This window comes from Macaca fascicularis, chromosome 13 (genome assembly GCF_037993035.2).
Source record: "Macaca fascicularis isolate 582-1 chromosome 13, T2T-MFA8v1.1".
In the NCBI taxonomy this organism is placed as follows: Eukaryota; Metazoa; Chordata; class Mammalia; order Primates; family Cercopithecidae; genus Macaca; species Macaca fascicularis.
In genome coordinates, this window is record NC_088387.1 from 79405650 (window position 1) to 79429516 (window position 23867).

The 23867-nt window shown below is 41.4% G+C and overlaps 1 protein-coding gene across 17 annotated transcripts in view; it reads right to left on the reverse strand.

Annotated features, from left to right (window-relative positions):
• The window catches only part of MTA3 (metastasis associated 1 family member 3), a 267789-nt gene that overhangs the window by 107288 nt on the left and 136634 nt on the right, over window positions 1-23867 (reverse strand). For all 17 annotated transcript variants that reach the window (XR_012422441.1, XM_074011901.1, XM_074011898.1 and 14 more), the window contains 2 exons: window positions 8802-8865; window positions 4333-4450 (listed from right to left, as the gene is read on the reverse strand). Coding sequence is in view for 16 of the 17 variants with exons in the window: in XM_074011901.1 (XP_073868002.1) it covers window positions 4333-4450; window positions 8802-8865 (182 nt within the window). In the remaining variant the exon portion in view is untranslated. The remainder of the gene's footprint in view (window positions 1-4332; window positions 4451-8801; window positions 8866-23867) is intronic.

Consider the following 23867-nt stretch of genomic DNA (forward strand, 5'->3'; position numbering starts at 1 on the left):
ATTAGAATCTGGCCACTGGTGGAAATGTACCCACTCAGGAGTACTAAAAGGATTAGGAAGAATGGATTCCAGCAAATCCTAAACATCTGTTCTTGAATATGATATGTCCTACTATTTAACTTCCCTGCAATCAGGTACTAGCTACAGATGGAAGTTTCTGTGATGGCAATGACCATTTCAAGTGTGGTTAATTACTGGTATACCTATTGGTATCCCCACTCCTTCTCCCCCAAAAATACAGTCATTAGAAAAAAGAAGGGTGGCCAGGCGCAGAGGCTCATGCCTGTAATCCCAGCACCTTGGGAGGCTGAGGCTGGTGGATCACCTGAGGTCAGGAGTTCGAGACCAGCCTGGCCAACATGACAAAACCCTGTCTCTGCTAAAAATACAAAAATTAGCTGGGTGTGTGGTGGCGGGCACAGGTAATCCCAGCTACTCAGGAGGCTGACGCAGGAGAATCGCTTGAACCTGAGAGGCAGAGGTTGCAGTGAGCCAAGATCACGCCACTGCACTCCAGACCGGGCAACAAGAGCGAAACTCCATTTCCAAAAAAAAAAGAAGGGTTCTTTAAACCTTGCATCTACTCAGTTGCCGGATTACAAGTGAAAAGAAACATTCTGGATATGCTTTAAAGCTTCAGGCTGAAATAAGAGTCCAAAATGGCTTCTACATTTATGGTGAAAAATATGGTATTTTTCAATAAAATCTATAAATCTGTTGTTTTTGTTAGAGATGAATACTTAACAAAGAAAACTACCAAGTTATAAAATGTAAAAATAAATACCCAGAAGTAGCCTTGAAGAAAGGGAAAGGCATTCCTTGTTTCTGGTTAAAACATTCCAAGATTGCTAGCAGTGGGGGGCTGGGTGGGAGGCAGGTGGGGTGGGGGGATGGCTCACACCTGTAATCCTAGCACTTTGGGTGGCCAAGGTGGACAGATGGTTTGAAGTCAGGAGTTCAAGACCAGCCTGGCCAACATGGCAAAACCCCATCTCTACTAAAAATACAAAAAAAGCCGGGCGTGGTGGCACATGCCTGTAATCCCAGTTACTCGAGAGGTTGAGGCACAAGAATCGTTTGAACCCAGGAGGCAGAAGCTGCAGTGAGCCAAGATTGTGCCACTGTACTTCAGCCTGGGCGACAGAGTGAGACTCTGTCTCAAAAAAGGTTTTTCTCTGTAGCATGTGATGCTCGATAGGATTTTACCTACAGTAGACTTCCTTCTTTTGAGTCTCACTCTGTCGCCCAGGATGGAGTGCAGTGGCGTGATCTGGCTCACTGCAACCTCTGCCTCCCGAGTTCCACACCATTCTCCTGCCTCAGCCTCCCCAGTAGCTGGGACTACAAGCACCCACCACCACGCCCAGCTAACTTTTTGTATTTTTAGTAGAGACAGGGTTTCACCATGTTAGCCAGGATGGTCTCGATCTCCTGACCTCATGATTCGCCTGCCTCCGCCTCCCAAAGTGCTGGGATTACAGGCGTGAGCCACCGCGCCGGCCAGTAGACTTCTTTCAAAAACAGGGACAACCCTCTCAAACCCTGCCACTGCTTTGCCAACTAAGTTTATATCATATTCCAAATCCTTCATTGCCATCTCAACAGTGTTCACAGCATCTTCACCCGGAGTAGATTCCATCTCAAGAATCCACTTTCTTTGCTCATCCATAAGAATCAACTACTCACCCATCCAAGTTTTACCATGAGATTGCAGCAATTCAGTCAGTCATATCTTCAGGGCCCACTCTCATTGTAGTTTTCTTACATATTATATCCAACATATTTGCAGTTACTTCTGCCACTGAAGTTGTAAACCCTTCAAAGTTATCCACGACTGTTGGAATCAACTTCTTCTAAACTCCTATTAATGTTTATATTTTGACCTCCTCCTATCAATTACAATTGTTACTGGCATCTAGAATGGAGAATACTTTCCAGAAGGTTTTCGATTGCCTACTCAGATCCATCAGAGGAATCATTATCTATGGGAAGTATAGCCTTAGGTGATGTTATTTCTTAATAATAAAATGTGAAAGTCAAAATGTCTCCTTGATCCATAGGTTCCAGAATGGATGTTGTGTCAGCAGTCATGTAAACAATATGCACCTCCTTGTACATCCCCATCAGAGCTCTTGGATGATGAGGAGCATTATCAATGAGCAGTTTTTGAAAGGAATCCTTTTTCCTAAGCAGTAGGTCTCAACAGCGAGCTTAAAATATTCAGTAAACCATGCTGTAAACAGAGGTGCTGTCATTTAGGCTTTGTTGTTCTATTTACGGAGCACAGGCAGAGCAGATTTAGCATAATGCTTAAGGGGTCTGGGATTTTTGGAATGGTAAATGAAGACTGGCTTCAAGTTACTAGCTGCATTCGTCACTAATGAGAGAGTCAGCCTGTCCCTTGGAGCTTCTAGCTATGAAAGTCCTAGATGGCATCTTCTTCCAATAGAAAGCTGTCTTACCTACATTGAAAATCTGTTGTTTAACGTAGCAGTCTTCATCAGTAATCTTAGCTAGACTTGGATAACTTGCTGCAGCTTCTACATCAGCACTTGCTGCTTTACTTGCACTTTTATGTTATGGTGAAGAATTTTTTCCAGCTTCCTCACCTCTCAGTCTTCACAAAATTGAAGAGAGTTAGGGCCCTGCTCTGGATGAGGCTTTGGCTTAAAGGAATGTTGTTGGTGATTTGATCTTCTATCTAGGCCACTAAGACTTTCTCCACGGTATCAGCAGGAAAGCAGTAAGGCTATTGTTTTCTTTTTTTCCTTTTTTTTTTTTTTTTTTTTTTTTGAGACGGAGTCTCGCTCTGCCGCCCAGGCTGGAGTACAGTGGCTCCGCCTCCCGGTTTACGCCACTCTCCTGCCTCAGCCTCCCGAGTAGCTGGGACTACAGGCACCCGCCACCTCGCCCGGCTAGTTTTTTGTATTTTTAGTAGAGACGGGGTTTCACCGTGTTAGCCAGGATGGTCTCGATCTCCTGACCTCGTGATCCGCCCGTCTCGGCCTCCCAAAGTGCTGGGATTACAGGCTTGAGCCACCACGCCCAGCCTGTTTTCGTTTTTAGAGAAAGTCTCACTCTGTTGCCCAAGCTGGAGTGCAGTGGCACAATCTTGGCTCACTCCAACCTCTGCCTCCCAGGTTCAAGGGATTCTCCTGCCTCAGCCTCCCGAGTAGTTGGGAATACAGGCACACACCATCACACTTGGCTAGTTTTTGTATTTTTAGTAGAGACGGTGTTTCACCATGTTGGCCAGGCTGGTCTCGAACTCCTGGTCCCAAGTAATCCACCTGCTGCGGCATCCCAAAGTGCTGGGATTAAAGGCGCGAGCCACTGCGCCCAGCCTGTTTTGCTTTCTTATCATTCATGTGTTCAGTGGTGGAGCTTTTTTGTTGTTGTTGTTTCTTTTTTGAGACAGAGTCTTGCTCTGTCGCCCAGGCTGGAGTGTGGAGTAGCACTTTTAATTTCCTTCAAGAACTTTTCCTTTGCATTCACAACTTGACTAACTGGGGGAAGAGGCCTGGCTTTTGGCCTGTCTTGGCTTCTGACACGCCTTCCTCACTAGCTTCATTTCTTGCTTTTGATTTAAAGTGAGAGATATGCTACTCTTCCTTTCACTTGAACACTTACAGGCCACTGCAGGGTTGTTAACTGGCTTAAGTTCAATATTGCTGTGACTCATAAAATAGGGAGACCCCAGGAGAGAGAAAGAGGCAGGGAAGGGACAGTTGGTGGAGCACTCAGAATACACAGCATTTATCAGTTCAGTTTGTCCTCTCATATGGATACAGTTCATGGCCCCAAAACAATTACAACAGTTACATCAAAGATCATTGATCACAGATCACCATAACAGATAATAATGAAAAGGTTTGAAATGTTGCAAGAATTACCAAAATTTGACACAGAGACACTGTCCTGTTGGAAAAATGGCACCAAAGGACTTGCTCAACAGGGTTGCCACAAACCTTCAGTTTCTTAAAAAGCTAGATATATATGAAGCATAGCAAAAACAAAGTACATTAAAATGAGCTAATTTTGTGCTTCTAAAATTGGAAGTGCTGGCCAGGCCACACCTATAATAGCATCCCTTTTGAGAGGCCGAGGTGGGAGGATTGTTTGAGGCCAGGAGATCAAGACCAGCCTGGGCAACATAGAAAGGCCTCATCTCTATTTATTTATTCATTATTTTTCACAAAGAACAGTAAAATTGCAAGTGCTTATAACTTTTAGACTTTGCCCTGAACATTGCTTCTTCCACATGAGGACATGTATATTTGAGTTTCAAGATACATTTGTTTCACAGAACTGCAAACATGCAGAAAAACATACCTTCTAACAGCATTTCTGGAATGTCTGCCTGATATCTAGGTCCCACTCTGATTTCACCTTTGTCAGCTAATAGCGTTTTCAATGAGGGGTCATAGACCAATGAGTAGAAGAAGGTATCCTGAAAAATATGACAAAATATGTAGGTATACTTAATTCCTTCTACTTTTTATAAAGCATTAAAATCAATGTCACTATAATGAACACATAAATCCCAGAGAGTATATAAAATTTCATTTTGGTGAATAAACTCATAAATCTTTAAGGAGAGCATGGTGTTACTGTCATCATGTAAAACAGTACAAAATTAAATCGAGCCAAAAGAAACAGCTTGAAACAAAGTAGATTATAAAGTTCTATTATTTGTTTTAGTCTAAAAGAAAACCATTTGCTCTCTAAAGCAGAGTTTCAAAAGCTAGCAAAATTAAACCATAACTCCAAGGTAAGACACCTAAAGTCAAATCATCTTATAAACTTCTGAAGTCCACACCAAACAGAAGGGAAGACTTCACAGATACCAGGTACTCTTTTGTAATGTCCATCCCAATTTTTAGTCAAAAGATTAAAAGGTATACATATCTCACATTAAACTATACAGGAGTTGAACTTGTGTGTGGTTTACTGTTATAATAATATCACTTTGTAAATATTTAATTAAACATGTATTAACTATAATTCTGCAGTTCTTTAAGTACTGAGGCATGTGTATGTATATATAGACAGATATACAAACATAGCTATATACATGCTCACCAGCAGCATACACACCAAAATTTCCGGTCCTCCCTTACAAAGCTCATATGTCCTTGTTTCTGAGCCTAATGGGCAAAATGACCTGGCACCAGTCCTTTGCTGAATTCCATATAACCACTAGAGATTATCTGAACCAGCAAAGTCCCGTCTTCTGCTTCCCACTACGATCCCAAAGATCATCTGCTGCCCAATTCTCTGTATTATATCCTGGAAGGACCTGTCCCTACTACCAGAAATTTACCAAGCCCCAGCCAAGGAAACTGCAAATAAAAGATAATCTGTCAGACAGTAAAAGTCTCTCCTGTGGGACCTCTTACATACTGTGATGAGGGGAAAGGGAAAAAAACAGAGTTATTCCATCCACTGAGAAATTCTGTGCTGTATTTTATTCATTGCTCACTGTCAGGAAAAAAGATTTAAACAAAAAAACTGTTAAAAAAAAAGAGGGGGGGGGGACACCAATACGTGACAATTTATGCATATTGTTAAAGTGCTATCTAAGGAAAAGAAAAAATCTGCAGGAATAGATAAAACAACCAGCTTAGGCCAGGCGCGGTGGCTCATGCCTATAATCCCAGCACTTTGGGAGGCTGAGGCAGGCAGATCACCTGAGGTCAGGAGTTCAAGACTAGCCTGGCCAACATGGTGAAACCCTGTCTCTACTAAAAATAGAAAAATTAGCTGGGCATGGTGGCAGGCACCTGTAATCCCAGCTACTTAGGAGGCTGAGGCAGGAGAATCGCTTGAACACAGGAGGCAGAGGTTGCAGAGAGCCGAGATTGCACCATTGCACTCCAGCCTGGGGGACGAGAGTGAGACTTCGTCTCAAAAAACAACAACAACAACAAAAAAACTTAACAAAGCTACAGGGGATGATCACTATGTAATCAGAAGTGTTTTATTTTTTGTTTCGCTTTAAAGACATGAGTAATAAATATTACTCAGTAACTGAAGTTATTGCCACTGGCTCACCATCAGATTTTTTTTTTCTATTTCATTAATAGAGATGAGCACTCACTATGTTGTCCAGGCTGGTCTCAAACTCCTGGGCTCAAGCAATCCTCCTGCCTCAGCCTCCCAAAGTGCTGGGATCACAGACATGAGCACCCACACGCAGCCACCATCAGATTTAAAAGCAGAGATATGCCGGGCGTGGTGGCTCACACCTGTAAACCCAGCACTTTAGGAGGCTAAGGCGGGCAGATGACCTGAGGTTGGGAGTTCAAGACCACCCTGACCAACATGGAGAAACCCCATCTCTACTAAAAATACAAAATTAGACGGGTTTGGTGGCACATGCCTGTAATCCCAGCTACTCAGGAGGCTGAGGCAGGAGAACGGCTTGAACCTGGGAGGCGAAGGTTGTGGTGAGCCGGAGATTGCACCATTGCACTCCGGCCTAGGCAACAAGAGCAAAACTCCGTCTCAAAAATAAATAAATAAATAAAAGCAGAGATACTTCAGGTCACTTGTTATCTGTAAAACCTATTAGCATGCTACTCCAATAAAAACAAGAGCTTGCCATACTCTACAATATAATAAGATGAAATGATTATTTGGGTCATATAAGTTGCTTAAAATCCTTAGATTTGTATGTCCTGATATGGGAAAATATTCAAAATATGTTTGGTTTATAATAGAAGTTGTAAAAAAAAAAAAAAAAAAAAAAGAAGAAGAAACGGTTCCAGACAGGCCAATTTCAAGAACACAGAGTTAAAAGTAAAGGATGATAAAGTTATTCTTTGGGTTACCATCTTCAACTATGCCAATCTCAATATTTTATTTTTAAGAGTTTATATATTTAGGGGGTAAAAGTACAGAGTTCTTATATGCATACATTGTGTCATGGTAAAGTCTGGGCTTTTACTGTACCCATCAATAGTGAACATTGTACCCAATAGGTAATTTTTCAATCCTCACCCTTCTCCAATGTCTATTTTTAATTTTTTTTTATATAGGGTCTCACTCTGTCACCCAGACTGGAGGTGCAGTAGCGCGATCTCGGCTCACCGCAACTTCCACATCCCAGGCTCAAGCAATTCTCTTGCCTCAGCCTTGCGAGTAGCTGGGATTACAGGAATGTGCCACTACCTCCTGACTAATTTTTGTATGTTTAGTAGAGACGGGGTTTTGCCGTGTTGGCCAGGCTGGTCTTGAACTCCTGACCTCAAATGATCCACCCGCTTGGCCTCTCAAAGTGCTGGGATTCCAGGCATGTGTCACCACGCCCGGTTAATTTTTGTATGGCCTGGCTAATTTTTGTATTTTTAGTAGAGACAGGGTTTCACCATGTTGGTCAGGCTGGTCTCAAACTCCTGCTCTCATGATCTGCCTGCCTCGGCCTCCCAAAGTGCTGGGATTACATGTGTGAGCCTCCGCGTCCGGCCAAAAAAAAAAAATTTAATACAATGAAATGCATTGAATGTTTTGCCTTTTTCTTTCTGCTTCTGTGAAATAATGCTAATTTCTGGGCACTATCATTATCCATACTATAATCCATTCTGTTGGACAGACTAACGACAAGTCTATCATCTAAATTTTACAGAGGTAAGTTATAAAGTCTGTAAGCCTTTTTTCCGCTTTGAATATGTATTTTCCTGTTAGTTTTCTTATTTCCTATTAGGTTTTCTAATGTATAGTGGGTTCTGCATGATTGTATCAAACTTTTTCTGTTACATTTTCTTCATTTGAAATAAATGAGCAACATTTGAGTTTAAGATTTAAAAAGAAAAAAAAAAACAGGCCAGGCACAGTGGCTTATGCCTCTGATCCCAGCACTTTGGGAGGCTGAGGAAGGTAGATCACCTGAGGCCAGGAGTTTAAGACCAGCCTAGCAAACATGGCAAAACTCTATCTCTACCAAAAACACAAAAATCAGCCGGCTATGACAGCAGGCACCTGTGATCCCAGCTACTTAGGAGGCTGAAGCATAAGAATTGCTTGAACCTGAGAGGCGGAGGTTGCAGTGGGCCAAGATCACATCACTGCATTCCAGACTGGGGGACAGAGCGAGACTCTTGTCTCCAAAAAATAAAACATACACATATGTAATAAAGCTTTTGGGGGAGAGGAAAAAAATCAGAAAGATTAAATACTGAAGCATCACTGACACTAAAATATGTTTCCCACCATACAAATAACATTGCTTTAAATGTCACCTAAAACTATGCATACCATGAAATATTCTGCTTATAAGAATTTCCTCCTTTCAATGAAGCGTCTGCCTTATCTCAACTTGTTAACTACATTTCTTGTTAAAGTTTAGTAAAAAATATTTTTAACTGACAACATTTATTAGGATTCCAGAAAGCAGACCACCAATGGTAAAATCTCATCTGGAAATAGTCTAAAAGAAAAACCATTTATTCAAGAAATAAAAACAAAAACAAAACATAAAGGGGAGCTAAGCACACTAAAGCATTAATTTCATAAAGTCAAAAATATTCATCCACTATCAACTAAATCCATGTACCATTCTCTATAATGTCTTTCATTACCAACTGAAAAACAGACACAGAAGTTTTTGCTAACCCTTATCTCAGATAACCAGAAAAATCACATTTACCCAAATGCATTCTAGTCATTACAGTTTTACCATAATACTGCTATTTATATGATGGTAGAATAATACTTTTGTACAAAAAGAAATAAATTCCAAGGAAAGAGCTTCATGTGAAATAAAGGGGAAAAAAAACAAAACAAGTATGATTGTGAATTACCTCTTTATCAAGATATGACAATACTGATTCTGTCTCATTCAGAAGGGCAACACTGCACTTTCCCCTGTTGAAAGAGAAAAAAAGAATAAATGTAACAAAGGCCACCTCACCTTCTCAGTGATGAGAAATACAAAGTTAAGAATGTGAGATTGGTATTAAGAAACTACATGGCAGTTAGGAATATATATTTTTTCAAACTATTTAAATCCACTTTACAATCCTATAAAAAAAGGCCATCTTTATAGGAATTTCTTGAGAGGCTATCCTGCTGGAGTAATTGTGTTAGGCAATAAATCCTAATAATATACAACACTTTATAGGTAGCTTCTGTTTATTCAAGAAAAAAGAGTACAATGAGACCTTCAGACTCAGAGTCAGTTTCTGAACCTGTAAATAGATATTATGAGGTAATTTTATACAGGGCTGTGCAGACAAAGCCACCACCACACAAATCAATGCCTAAATAATATTCAGATTTTTATGAGCAGCCACTAACTACATTTAAGAACCTAAAAATAATACACATTCATATCAGGATACAACTAATTCATCTTTATTGAGATGACTCTAAAAACTAGTTCAAATTTCAACACATGGAGCTTTCTATAGAGCAAGGGGCAAAATAAACATCGACAGATCCACGGACCTTGCGGTCTGACAGCACTTACATTTGATCTGAGTTTGGAAACTAATGTCTATCTTTATAAGGCTTGTCTAGACTCTGAGAAAAATTGAGGTTATGTAGGTAGAGGCATTTATTACAAGCACTTTCAAAATGATCCTAACCAGCCTAAAAAAATCAGTATAGCTAATACAAATCTGACAGGAGCATTTTGAAGATTATTCCAGTTACAAATACTGGTCAGGGCTCACAATGTTTCTTTAAAATATCATAAGATCATTTGATTTTCTACAACAAAAATTAAGACATCTCCAAAAGCCAATATGCAAAAACAAAGATATCACATATATATTAAGTGAGACGTTAGAAATTAGCAGGGCATAGTGGCACACGCTCATAATCCCAGCTATTCAGGGGGCTGAGGCAGGAGAATCGCTTAAACCCAAGAGGCAGAGGTTGCAGTGAGCCGAGATCGTGCCATTGCACTCCAGCCCAGGTGACAGAGTAAGACTCCATCTCAAAAATAAAAAAAAGAAAAAAGAAAAAGAAAGAAAAAAAGAGCTAGAAAAGCTTGCTGTTGGATCACCAGAGTGAAATACAATTCAAAGAAAAAAATAACCAAAAGCAAAATAAAATACTGAAAGTGCTAACACATTGGTCAAAAGTTACAGTTTGCGAAAACATTTTGCAACTATATACTCTTTAAACTTAAAAAAAAAAAAATCCCCTTATAAAAATGTCTTTTTCTGGTAATCACTGAAGATTAGAAAGCTCTCTTTGAGAGCATGTCAAATCTCTAACATGGTTACTAGAAGTGTTTATAAAGGTTTTCTTTTTTTTCTAACATTTTATTCAAGTAGATTAGTGAAGCAAAAAAAATTAACATCACTTTAGCACACATAGCAACACTGAAAAGACAACAATTGGGCCTGGCTCCCACCTGTAATCTCCACACTTTGGGAGGCCGAGAATCACTTGAAGCCCAGGAGTTTGAGACCAGGCTAGAAAACACAGCAAGATCTCGATCCTACTAAAAACTAAAAAAAAATCAGCAGGGCATAGTCCCAGCTACCGGGGTTGGGGGACTGCTTGAGCACAGGAGGTCTAGGGTGCAGCGAGCTGTATTTGCACCACCGAACTCCAGCCTGGCCAAAAGAGCAAGACCCCATCTCAAAAAAGAAGAAAAGGCAACAATTACCTGATAATGTTCTCATAATAGACAGAATTGCAACTAGGGAAATTGCTCTGCTGCCATTAGCACATCTACAACTGCCACAGAATATCTATGACCTGTGAATATGTGCTCACACATGCAATATGCTTAATAAATGGTGTTTCTAAAAATAGTTTTTGCTTACTTTTTTCCCCTCATTAACAACTGACAAAGCAGTATTTCTAACATTTGATACTTAATCACCTAGAAAAAAACAAAGCCCCCTTTTAAACAAAAATAAGTTCTCTAAAGTCACTTTTGTTTGTTTTAATGGGGAGGAGTAAAACCTGCTCAATTTTATTTTAATAGGTACTTTTTTTTAAGGCTAGTCAAGTGAAACAGTGATAGTGGAGAAGAAACAAAGAAATCTGTAACTGGTTATAAACACTACTGCACTGGGCCCAGCCAATACCACTGTCTTTAATAGTCACTTGACTTTTAAGGGTTAACAGACACTGAAAATTCAAACAAACAATATAGCACACTTTAAAAGTCTCTTCCATATGGTCTGAAATAACAAAATATTTTAAATTATAAAACCTTTATTTTCATAATTATATTAGGAAATAAGGAAACATGGGTTATAATGAAATATAAATTCTTTTTGGAAATGTAGTTTTTATACAAAGATGAAAGGATAGTAAGTGATCTAAGTTACAAATTTTTCTTTAATATAGCTATATTGTACATCTCCCCAAATTAAAAATGAAAATCTAACATTTAAAATTTTCATGTACATATATTAACAGCTAACAAAGTAAGAGGTTGAGTCAGAATTATTTTATGAAGTAAATATGAATATATAATTAACACATATATTACCATGCCAAGAGTTGTTGATAAAAGTGGTTTAAAAAGAGATTTAAAGCGTTAGTTTCCTTTATGCCAAACAAATCTTGGCTCATAGATAAAAACATGGTAAATTTTAAGCTAACCCCAACCTAAAGGAACTATTATCAAATTCTGTATACAGATACCACAATTTATACTGAGTCTCAAGCAATGAATATAATCATGTGTCATGTATGATATTTTAATCCTTAAATAATAAAGATACCCAAGCATGATATGAAGTATATCAAAGACTACAACACAAAGACCACTCCAGGCCCATATAATCACCCGTACGACTTTTCTACACAGAACCACAAAGGAGTACAGAATTGCTATAAAGAAAACCTACTTTCGGCCGGGCGCGGTGGCTCAAGCCTGTAATCCCAGCACTTTGGGAGGCCGAGGCGGGCAGATCACAAGGTCAGGAGATGGAGACCACAGTGAAACCCCGTCTCTACTAAAAATACAAAAAATTAGCCGGGCGCGGTGGCGGGCGCCTGTAGTCCCAGCTACTCAGGAGGCTGAGGCAGGAGAATGGCGGGAACCCGGGAGGCGGAGCTTGCAGTGAGCCGAGATCGCGCCACTGCACTCCAGCCTGGGCAACAGCGTGAGACTCCGTCTCAAAAAAAAAAAAAAAAAAAAAAAAAAGATAACCTACTTTCCCACAGATCATTCAAAAGGGTTTTCAAAGTATAATCTGTTTGAGAGACTGTGCAGGGTGCTGGGACACAAAGACATGTGAATAAATAATTATGACAAAACACAGTCACACGCTTAACATCAGGTGCTGATCAGCCTGGCATCTGCTACTTGCTTAAGGGTATGTCCCATATAATCCTACAGACTGAAAAATATATGTAAAAATGTACACACAGGTTATATATTTCTTTCATCTAAAGCTAGTACATATCTGTATAAATGAAAGAGGAGGGCCAGGCGCGGTGGCTCATGTCTGCAATCCCAGCACTTTGGAAGGTCGATGCGGGTGGGTCATGAGATCAGGAGTTCGAGACCAGCCTGGCCAACATGGTAAAACCTTGTCTCTACTAAAAACACAAAAATTAGCTGGGAGTGGTAGCACACGCCTGTAGTCCCAGCTACTGGAGGCTGAGGCAGGAGAATCACTTGAACCTGGGAGCCAGAGGTTCCAGTGAGCCAAGATCGCGCCACTGCACTCCAGCCTGGTGACAAGGCAAAACTCCATCTCAAAAAAAAAAAAAAAAGGAAAGAAAGAGAAGGAAGTTTAAATTAGTGGTCATTTCCCGTCTGTAGACTTTCTTATTTTATTTTGTTTTGAGAAAGGATCTAGTTCTGTCGCCCAGGCTGGAGTGCAGAGGCATAATCACAGCTACTACAGCCTCAACTTTCTGGACTCAATCAATCCTCCCACCTCAGCCTCCCCAGTAGCTGGGACTACAGGTGTGTGCCACCATGCAGAGCTAATTTTTTTTATTCTTTGTAGAGACCGAGTTTTGCTATGTTGCCCGGGCTGTTCTCAAACTCCCTGGCTCAAGCGATCCTCCCACCTTGGCCTCCTAAAGGCTGGGATTAATGACATGAGCCACCACACCCGGCCCAAACTTTCTTTTACCTTGATACAACTGAAGTGGTGACTACCAACTTACAAAAGTGCAGATATCTTAGTGCCATACCAGACTTACTGAATTTCAATACCTTGGGATGGGTCCAGGAATCTACATGATTAACAAACATCACCAGGTGGTCTTTAGGTTCACTAAACTTAAAAAACCATTCCTGGTCAGGTGCCGTGGCTCACGCCTGTAATCCTAGCATTCTATGAGGCCGAGGCCGGTAGACTGCCTGAGCTCAGGTGTAGTTCGAGACCAGCCTGGGTAACATGGTGAAACTCCGTTTCTACCAAAATATAAAAAATTAGCTGGGTGTGGTGGTACATGCCTGTAATCCCAGTTACTGGGGAGGCTGAGGCACAAGAATTGCTTGAACCTGGGAGGAGGAGGTGCAGTGAGCCAAAATCATGCCACTGCACTTCAGCCTGGGTGACAGAGTGAGGCTCTGTCTTGGAAAAAAAAAAAAAGAAATATTCCTATAGATGCAGACTTTGACATTAAACTTGCCTTGTTCAACAAACGATATTATTGCTTTATTAAAGAAAGGCATTTTTCTCATTGGCTTTACAAGTCTTACATTTGCCACAAACTCTAGATTCTTTTTTTTTGAGACAGAGTCTCACTCTGTTGCCCAGGCTGGAGTGCAAGTGGCGTGATCTCACCCTCACTGCAACCTCCACCTCCTGGGTTCAAGCAATTCTCCTGACTCAGCCTCCCAAGTAGCTGGGATTACAGATGCCCACCATCACACCCAGCTCATTTTTGTATTTTTAGTAAAGACGAGGTTTCACCATGTTGGCCAGGCTAGTCTCGAACTCCTGATTTCAGGTGATCCACCCACCTCGGCCTCCCAAAGCGCTGGGATTACAGACGTAAGCCACCTTGCCCGGCCCAAACTACAGATTCTTAACATTTCTTCGTATAAAGAACAATGGCAAAATATTAGGTTCTGGGATTGGTAAATCAGTGAGTAGACAGTTTTTACAGCACTTAATACAATGAACACAATGAACAACCAAATAAAAAGATCAAAGATGCAAAATGCTTTCAGAAGATTAGATTTCTCAACAGTAACCGCATAAAACAGAATAGCACAGATTCAAAATTCTGAGAGAAGTGATTTCCAAACCAGAATTCTATGTCTAAAATCATTGGCCAAGTGTGAGAAATATTTTTAGATATGAGAACAAAAACTTTTACATTTTTAGAAGACTTAATCAAAAGACAAAGGTAAAACAATGATAAACTCCATGGAAAACAAAAGTTTATACAAGAAAGAATACATAATACTGACATGTTCATAAAACACGAAGATTGTTTACTAAGTTAAATAAAAGTTGTAATAATATTAAAAACAGAAGGCAAAGGGAATAGGGAAGAGAGAAGTAAAGGTAAATTCCTAAAACTGAAAAATTAATAGTAGGACTATAAGAACAGTATAAATGCAGAAGCCACCATTGAGAAGAGTTGAAAATGACTACAGAGTGGGAACCAAGCAAATGACTGCCCTGGATATTATTAGACAGCCATATCCATATACTTTTAAAAAGTACGAAAATTTAAATTTAAAATGAAAGGGGGTGATATGGTTTGGCTCTGTGTCCCCACCCAAATCTCATCTTGAATTGTGATCCCCATAATCCTCATGCGTCGAGGGAGGGACCCAGTGGGTGGTGATTGGATCATGGGGGCAGTTTCCCCCATGCTGTTCATGACAGTGAGTTCTCAACATGATCTGATGGTTTTATACGTGTTTGACAGTTCCTCCTTCTCCTCTCGCTTCTCTCTCTTTCTCGCCTGCCACCAAGTATAAGACATGCCTGCTTCCCCTTCCACCATGAATGTAAGTTGCCTGAGACTTCCACAGTCATGCAGAACTGTGAGTCAATTAAAACTCTTGTCCTTATAAATTACCCAGTTTCGGGCAGTTCTATAGCAGTGTTGAGAACAGACTAATAAAGAGAAAATCCTAATTAAAATACATAAATTTGCATGAATACAACACCAAGGGAGTAAGGATTATATACAATAACTCTTTGTATCAGGTTTTCTCAACCTTGGCACCAATGGTAGACATTTTGGGTCAGATAATTTTTTGTTGTGGAAGCTGTCTCATGCACTGTAGGATGTTTAGCAGCATCCCTGGCCTCTATGCAGTGGATGACAGTAGCACCCCCTCATCCATTTGTTAGAGCCAAAACTGTCGAAATTGTCAAATGTCCCTGGGATACAGTATCACTCCTGGTTGAGAATCACTGCTCTACATTAAGAAAACTATGGTTTTCTTAATTATATCTTGGTAACAAACATTTAAGATCGCATATATTAAGTGAAAGAATATGATTTTTTATGGACTTTTTTTTGAGACAGGATCTTGCTGTCACCCTGGCCAGAGTGCAGTGGCGTGATCTCGGCTCACTGCAGCCTCCACCTCCTGGGCTCAAGTGATCCTCCCACCTCAGTCTTCCGAGTAATTGGGACTACAGGCATGAGCCACCAGGCCCTGCTAACTTTTGTATTTTTTGTAGAGACAGGGTTTCACCATGTTGCCCAGACTAGTCTAAAACTCCTAGGATCAAGTGATCCTCCTTGGCCCCGCAAGTGCTGGGATTATAGGCGTGAGCCATCAAACCTGACCCTGGACCTCTGCTTTTTTTTTTTTTTTTTTTTTTTTTGAGACAGAGTCTCACTCCCTCTCCAGGCTGGAATGCAGTAGTGCAACCTTGGCTCACTGCAACCTGTGACTTTTGGGTACAAGCGATTCTCCTGCCTCAGCCTCCCAAGTAGCTTGGGACTACAGGTGCGCACCACCATACTCAGCTAATTTTTGTATTTTTAGTAGAGATGGGGTTTCACCATGTTGGCCAAGATGGTCTCAATCTCTTGACCTTGTGATCCACCCACCTCAGCCTCCCAAAGGGCTGGGATTACAGGCATGAGCCACTGCGCCCGGCTGTATTATTAAAAAAAAAAAAAAAAAAAGAGGAGGACAAAGAGAAATAAATCTGGAAATCTTTAAATATTTCTGTTCAAAGATATATGATCTGTTATTAATACTGCTTTAACAGATGCTCACAAATAAAAATTAAAAGAAGCCACACACACAACCCTGAAACATCTGTTTGTGTAGATAAAGTAGAAGAATGAAAAGCCAAAATGAGAAGTTTGGGCTCAATAAAATCAATTAATCGATTTCTGAAGAAAAATGATTGACAAATTGTGTTGTGAGATGCCCATTCCATCCATGGGATGCGCAGCATAGCAAAGACACCATAATTCTGAATATTTGACGACAAATATGAAAGAAACTTTTAAGAAGGAATCAAGGAGGAAAAATATCCGTCTCTTGATACCACTCTTCCCTCTTATAGGAGGAAGTGAAATGAGAAAGTGAAATGTTCCAAAAAGGCAATACCTATTGGAAAGATCCTCCTCTCCAGGACAAGTTGGCAAATGAATCGCTCTAACCACCAGGAAAATCCCTCAAAGGTTCTACAACATGTGGAACACAAGTACTTGAGGGGGAGGTTGGGGATGGTTAATGGGTACAAAACAGCAGCCTGGGTCACTAAGGGAGACTCCATCTCAAAAAATAATAATAAAATAATAATATAAAATAACTAAAAGAGTATAACTGGATTGTTTGTAACACAAAGTATGAACGCTTGAGGGGACAGATATCCCATATTTCAAGATGTGATTATTATGCATCACATGCCTGTGTCAAAATATCTCATGTACCACATATATACACCTATGTAGCCACAAAAATTGAAAATCAAAAAAACACACACACAAGTACTTGAGACAATACATAGGATATACTTTGCATCTAACCCAAATGCTCTTGTGCATTGTGATTCTGGTTGAAGAAAACTACTTCAGCCCTTAAAGTGGTTAAGCGGTTAATTCAAATAGTATAAATATACATTTTTCAAAAAGAGCATGCTAAACATGTAGACTTTATGTTAAGCTGTGATAGGATTTTTCCTCCTACTAGCAATTTTTTTTTTTTTTTTTTTTTTTTTTTTTTTTTTGAGACAGAGTCTAGCTCTGTCGCCCAGGCTGGAGTGCAGTGGCCGGATCTCAGCTCACTGCAAGCTCCGCCTCCCGGGTTCAGGCCATTCTCCTGCCTCAGCCTCCCGAGTAGCTGGGACTACAGGCGCCTGCCACCTCGCCCGGCTAGTTTTTTGTATTTTTTAGTAGAAACGGGGTTTCACCGTGTTAGCCAGGATGGTCTCGATCTCCTGACCTCATGATCCGCCCGTCTCGGCCTCCCAACTACTAGCAATCTTATAAGCCTAAGCACACTAACTTTCTCATGTTAACTTCATTTATTAAGGAGCACTACTTATAGGCATCAATAGTACCTTTCTGGCTAATTCAAATTTTATGTATAGATTGCCAAAAATATTACAAAAGCCTAATACTTTAAAATGCTGTCATAATGAAATGAGCAGGAAGAAAACCAATTATTTTAAAGATTCCAAATAAGTTTTTAATATTCACAGCCAAACTGAAGACAGACTAATAATCCACAGTGGAGTTCTATTTTATTACTTACATACTTAAAAGTTAGCACTACTATGTATTTTTCAATAAACATATCTGTAAAAAATTGTTTGTTTTCTCTGAAAGTAGCAAAAAGGTCTCAATAGACATAAATTAAATTTACAAATCGTTTCAGCTGAACCTCCCTACTTTGACCAATAGAGAAATATGAAGAAATAAATACAAAATAAAAATTAAGATACTTTCAACTATTTTACTTGGTATAATTTTGCAGCTACACTCACAATCACACAAGTAAAATGTCCTAGGCACAAGTTTAGTCATTATAGTATTATTTTTAACAGCAAAAGACTAGAAAAAACAAAAATCCATTAGTTAGGATTAAACAAATTAGATATATAATACGGCCATAAAAAAGAATGAGGCAGATCTTTACGATCCAATATGGACCTATCACCAAGATACTTCAAAAGCACAACATAAAAGCATCATAATTTACTCCACAATTTACTTAGACATACAAACATATATACCTCATTGCTTCTATACGCATAGAATATTTCTAGAAGTCCACCTAAGACTCTAAAAACACTGAAGACCTGGGGGGACTGTGCAGGAGTAAGACATTTTATTGTATACTTCATGTTTGTATATTTTGGTTTCTGAATCATATATTACAAATCCACCTCCACTGAAACTGTCCCACAAGGTTGACAAGAATTGCATGCAGGTTCTGGCCAGAAATGTAGTTACAATTAAGTATTAATCAGGCTGCACTTTGGCCCACTTCTCTGCTATTGAAAGTCATGTAGCACAAGATACTGACAAAAGCCTTGATTCTAATATCAGAGATCAAGTGTATGGGGAGCCCACTGTTCCCATAGTCAGGATCTCTGACATTAGAATCATAAGGCTTTTATTTAAGGATCACTTAAATTGTTTTTCGTTGGGCGTGGTGGCTCATGCCTGTAATCCTAGCACTTGGGGAGGTCAAGGCAAGCAGATCACTTGAGGTCAGGAGTTAAAGACCACCCTGGCCAACATGGTGAAACCCCATCTCTACTAAAAATACAAAAAAGTTAGCCAGGCGTGGTGACAGGCCCCTGTAATCCCAGCTACTCCGGAGGCTGAGGCACGAGAATTGCTTGAACCCGGGAGGCAAAGGTTGCAGAGAGCCGAGATCATGCCACTGCACTCCAGCCTGCGAGACAGAGCAAGACTACGTCTCAAAAAAAAAAAAGAGGTTTTTCAGGCCCCGTGAATTCCAGCAACCAGTTTAAAGGCCCCCACAGAGGAACGAGATCAGAAGAATTCAGCTTCTTTATCCCCCACTTCATGACTTCACCATACAACTCTTCGAGATCTCCAAACTTTGGCCCACTCCAAAAGCCTTAAAAGCCCCAACTCCAAACTCCCTGGGGAGACAGATTAGAGGTTTCCTCCCACCTCCTTGTTCGGGGACCCTACAATTAAACCTCCTTCTTTGCTGCAACCTGGTGTCTCAGAGTACTGACTGGCTGTGCTCAGTGGGCAGCTAACCTATCACAATTACACTACCAAAAAAAATTTAAATTTTAAAAGCAAGAGGGCATGTCATCAGTTTTGTGATCCTGACAACAAAGAAAGGCTGCTCTATTGACTGGGCACAGTGGTTCATGCCTGTAATCCCAGCACTTTGGGAGGCCGAGGCAGGCGAATCATGAGGTCAGGAATTCGAGATCAGCCTGGCCAACACGGTGAAACCCTGTCTCTACTAAAAATACAAAAAGTTACCCGGGCATAGTGGCATGCGCCTGTAACCCCAGCTACTCGGGAGGCTGTGGCAGGAGAATTGCTTGAACCCAGGAGACAGAGGTTGCAGTGAGCCAAGATCACACTACTACACTCCAGCCTGGGCCACAGAGCAAGACTCCGTCTCAAAAAAAAAAAGATTGTTCTATCATCCACCACTTTTGGATCCCAGGTTGCATCGAGCATTTACCCAAACTGGACATACCATCCCTAACCACAGCAATACATAAATTCACTCTCAGCAATCTATTCCAATCTACTCCCATCTACCGACTATTGCTTTACCAAGTATTTGAAATATTTTTTGTTTAAAAATAAAATTCTGCTTATACATAAAATATTTTATGTTCATTTATTTATTTGTTTCTGACATACAGGACAACCTGAGGAAAAACTTTCCTTCAAACACTAATTGCTCTAGGTAAAACATAAACCAAAAAAAAAGAAAGAAAGAAATTCTAATTACAGTCTTTGAAAAAGGATGGAAATGTTTTGTCAATACTCAATAACTCAGTTTTAAAAAGAGACATGAAGAGATAAATCCCAGAATTGTAAGGTATTTTTATTCAGTGAGCTAACTGAAAGAAGTTTCACAGCATCTCAATGCAGGGAGGAGAGTGGAGTAATATTTTCAGTCTCAACAGAATAATGAATTAAATGACAGGCAAAGTCAATGTGTTTATCTCTTTTCTGAGATGCCTTTTAAATAAGAAGATGGCCTGGTTGGTGGCTCTTCTTCTTATTTAAATAAGAAGATGGCCTGCTTGGTGGCTCTTCTTATTATTACATGGCCTGTAATCCCAGCACTTTGGGAGGTCGAGGCAGGCGGATCACCTGAGGTCACCAGTTTGATACCAGCCTAGCCAGCATGGCAAAACCCCATCTCTACTAAAAATACCAAAAAAATTAGCTGAGCATGGTGGTGGGTGCCTGTAATTCCAGCTACTTGGGAGGCTGAGGCAGGAGAATCACTTGAACCCAGGAGGTGGAGGTTACAGTGAGCCAAGATCGCACCACTGCACTCCAGTCTGGGTGACAAGAGCAAAACTCCATCTCATAAATAAATAAATAAATAGATAGATAGATAAATACATAAATAAAGTGATAAGAAGAAAATTAAAAGAACCGCCAGGCACGATGGCTCACACCTATAATCCCAACACTTTGGAAGGCCGAGACAGATGGATCACAAAGTCAGGAGTTCAAGACCAGCCTGGCCAACATGGTGAAACCTTGTCTTACCAAAAATACAAAAATTAGCTGGGCACGGTGGTGCTCGCCTGTAATCCCACCTACTTAGGAGGCTGAGGCAGGAGAATCACTTGAACCCAGGAGTCGGAGGTTGCAGTAAGCCGAGATAGCGCCACTGCACTCCAGCCTGAGCAACAGAGTGAGACTCTGTCTCAAAACAAAACGAAACGAAACAAAAGAACCTGGCAGGGAATGGTGGCTCACACCTGTAATCCCAGCACTTTGGAAGGCCCAGGCGAGCAGATCATCTGAGGTCAGGAGTTTGAGACCAGCCTGACCAACACAGCAAAACCATGTCTCTACCAAAAATACAAAAAAAAAAAAAAAAAAAAAGCCAGGCTTGGTGGCACACACACTCCCAGCTACTTGGGAGGCTGAGGCGCGAGGATCACTTGAACCCTTGAGATGGAGGTTGCGATGAGCCAAGATGACACCACTGCACTCCAACCTGGGAGACATAGTGAGACTCCGTTTCAAATTTTAAAAAAAGAAAAAAAGAATCTAAACCATAATAAAGAGAATCTGAGGGGGCCGTTAGCAGAATAAAGATTTTCAGAAAATTTTGGAAGACAAAAAGGAAAGACTAAGAAGAGCACGAATGGCCACTTTCTACAATACTACTAAACACAGCATTGCTGGTTTTCCCTAATATAATTAGGACAAGAAAAACAATTAAGAAACAAAGCTCAGGCCTGGCACAGTGGCTTGGAAGGCCACGGCAGGAGGATCACTTGAGGCCAGGAGTTAGAGACCACCCTGGACAACACAGGGAGACCTGTTGCTCCAAAAAAAGTTTAAATTAGCTGGGCGCAGTGGTCAGCACCTGCAGTCCCAGTTACTCAGGAGGCTGAGGTGAGAGGACTGCTTGAGCCCAGGAGTTCAAGGCTGCAGTGAGCCATGAATTGTGCCACTGCAGCCTAGAAAATAGAGAAAAGATCCTGTTGCTAAAGGAAAAAAAAAAGAAAAAAGAAACAAAGCCCAAAATATGTATACAGGGAGCTGGCTGGGTGCAGGGGCTCACACCTGTAATCCCAGCACTTTGGGAGGCCAAGACAGGCGGATCAACTGAGGTCAGGAGTCTGAAGCCAGCCTGGCCAACATGGTGAAACCCAGTCTCTACTACAAATATAAAAATTAGATGGGTGTGGTGGTGTAGGCTTGTAATCCCAGCTACTTGGAAGGCTGAAGCACAAGAACTGCTTGAACCTGGGAGATGGAGGTTGCAGTGAGCCGAGGTGGTACCATTACACTACATCCTGGGTGACAAAGCAAGACTCTGTCTAAAAAAAAAAGAGCTAATACTAGGGAAAATGGAACTGACCTATCCAGGATAGTCCTGAAGAATTTTCTAGTCTAAGAGGGTAAGACTTAGAATTTCTAAGTCAAGGCCGGGCGCGGTGGCTCAAGCCTGTAATCCCAGCACTTTGGGAGGCCGAGACGGGTGGATCACGAGGTCAGGAGATCGAGACCATCCTGGCTAACACAGTGAAACCCCGTCTCTACTAAAAAATACAAAAAAACTAGCCGGGCGAGGTGGCGGGCGCCTGTAGTCCCAGCTACTCGGGAGGCTGAGGCAGGAGAATGGCCTGAACCCGGGAGGCGGAGCTTGCAGTGAGCTGAGATCCGGCCACTGCACTCCAGCAAGGGGGACAGAGTGAGACTCCGTCTCAAAAAAAAAAAAAAAAAAAAAAAGAATTTCTAAGTCAACTTCACAACTGCCTGAAGACAAAGTCAGCCCATAAAACTGAAGCTCCTAGGCCAGGCACGGTGGCTCATGCCTGTAATCCCAGCACTTCGGGAGGCCGAGGCGGGTGGATCATGAGGTCAGGAGTTTGAGACCAGCCTAGCCAACATGGTGAAACCCCGTCTCTACTAAAAATGCAAAAATTAGCTGGGCATGGTGGTGGGTGCCTTTAATGCCAGCTACTCAGAAGGCTGAGGCAGGAGAATCACTTGAGCCCAGGAAGCAGAGGTTGCAGTGAGTCGAGATTGCACCACTGCACTCCAGCCTGGGTGACAAGAGTTAGACTCCATCTACAAAAAAAAAAAAAAAAAAAAATGAAGCTCCTGTTCAGCCTTACTACCTTGGTTTTTAATAACAATAGATAACTATTAATCATCTAATACTTGAGAACAGACTACAGCACAAAGATAAATACAAAAATTCTGGCCGGGTGCGGTGGCTCAAGCCTGTAATCCCAGCACTTTGGGAGGCCGAGACAGGCGGATCACGAGGTCAGGAGATCGAGACCATCCTGGCTAACACGGTGAAACCCCGTCTCTACTAAAAAATACAAAAAACTAGCCAGGCGCGGTGGCGGGCGCCTGCAGTCCCAGCTACTCGGGAGGCTGAGGCAGGAGAATGGCGTGAACCCGGGAGGCGGAGCTTGCAGTGAGCTGAGATCCGGCCACTGCACTCCAGCCTGGGCAACAGAGCCAGACTCCGTCTCAAAAAAAAAAAAAATACAAAAAATCAACAACTGAACTTGAAGAAACAATTTAGGCAACAACACAGTGCAGATCTCTGCTCACTGTAAGCTCCGCCTCCCGGGTTCACACCATTCTCCTACCTCGGCCTCCCGAGTAGCTGGGCGCTCGCCACCATACCCAGCTAATTTTTTTGTATTTTTAGTAGAGACGAGGTTTCATCATGTTAGCCAGGATGGTCTCGATCTCCTGACCTCATGATCCGCCCGCCTCAGCCTCCCAAAGTCTTGGGATTACAGGCATGAGTCACCGTGTCCGGCCCATAAAACAAATTTTAAAACATGATTGACAAAATTAAAATATCACTAGATGTGCTAGAAAAATCAAAGATTTAGCTCAGGGACCTCCACCTCCAAAAAAAGGAAAGAAAGAAAAATGGAAAATATGAGAAAACGGGCCGGGAACAGTGGATCACACCTGTAATCCCAAAGCTTTGGGAGGCTGAGGCGGGCGGATCACCTGAGGTCAGGAGTTCGAGACCAGCCTGGCCAACATGGTGAAATCCCGCCTCTACTAACTATACAAAAATTAGACAGGCATGGTGGCGGGTGCCTGTAATCCCAACTACTCGGGAGGCTGAGGCAGGAGAATCACTTGAATCTGGGAAGCAAAAGTTGCAGTGAGTCAAGATGGCACCACTGCACTCCAGCCTCGGTAACAAAGCGAGACTCCGTCTCAAAAAAATAAATAAATAAATAAATAAAGCAAAACAGATCTTCAAATTATAATGGTGTACCAAATATCCTTACCATTGATGCATCACTGTA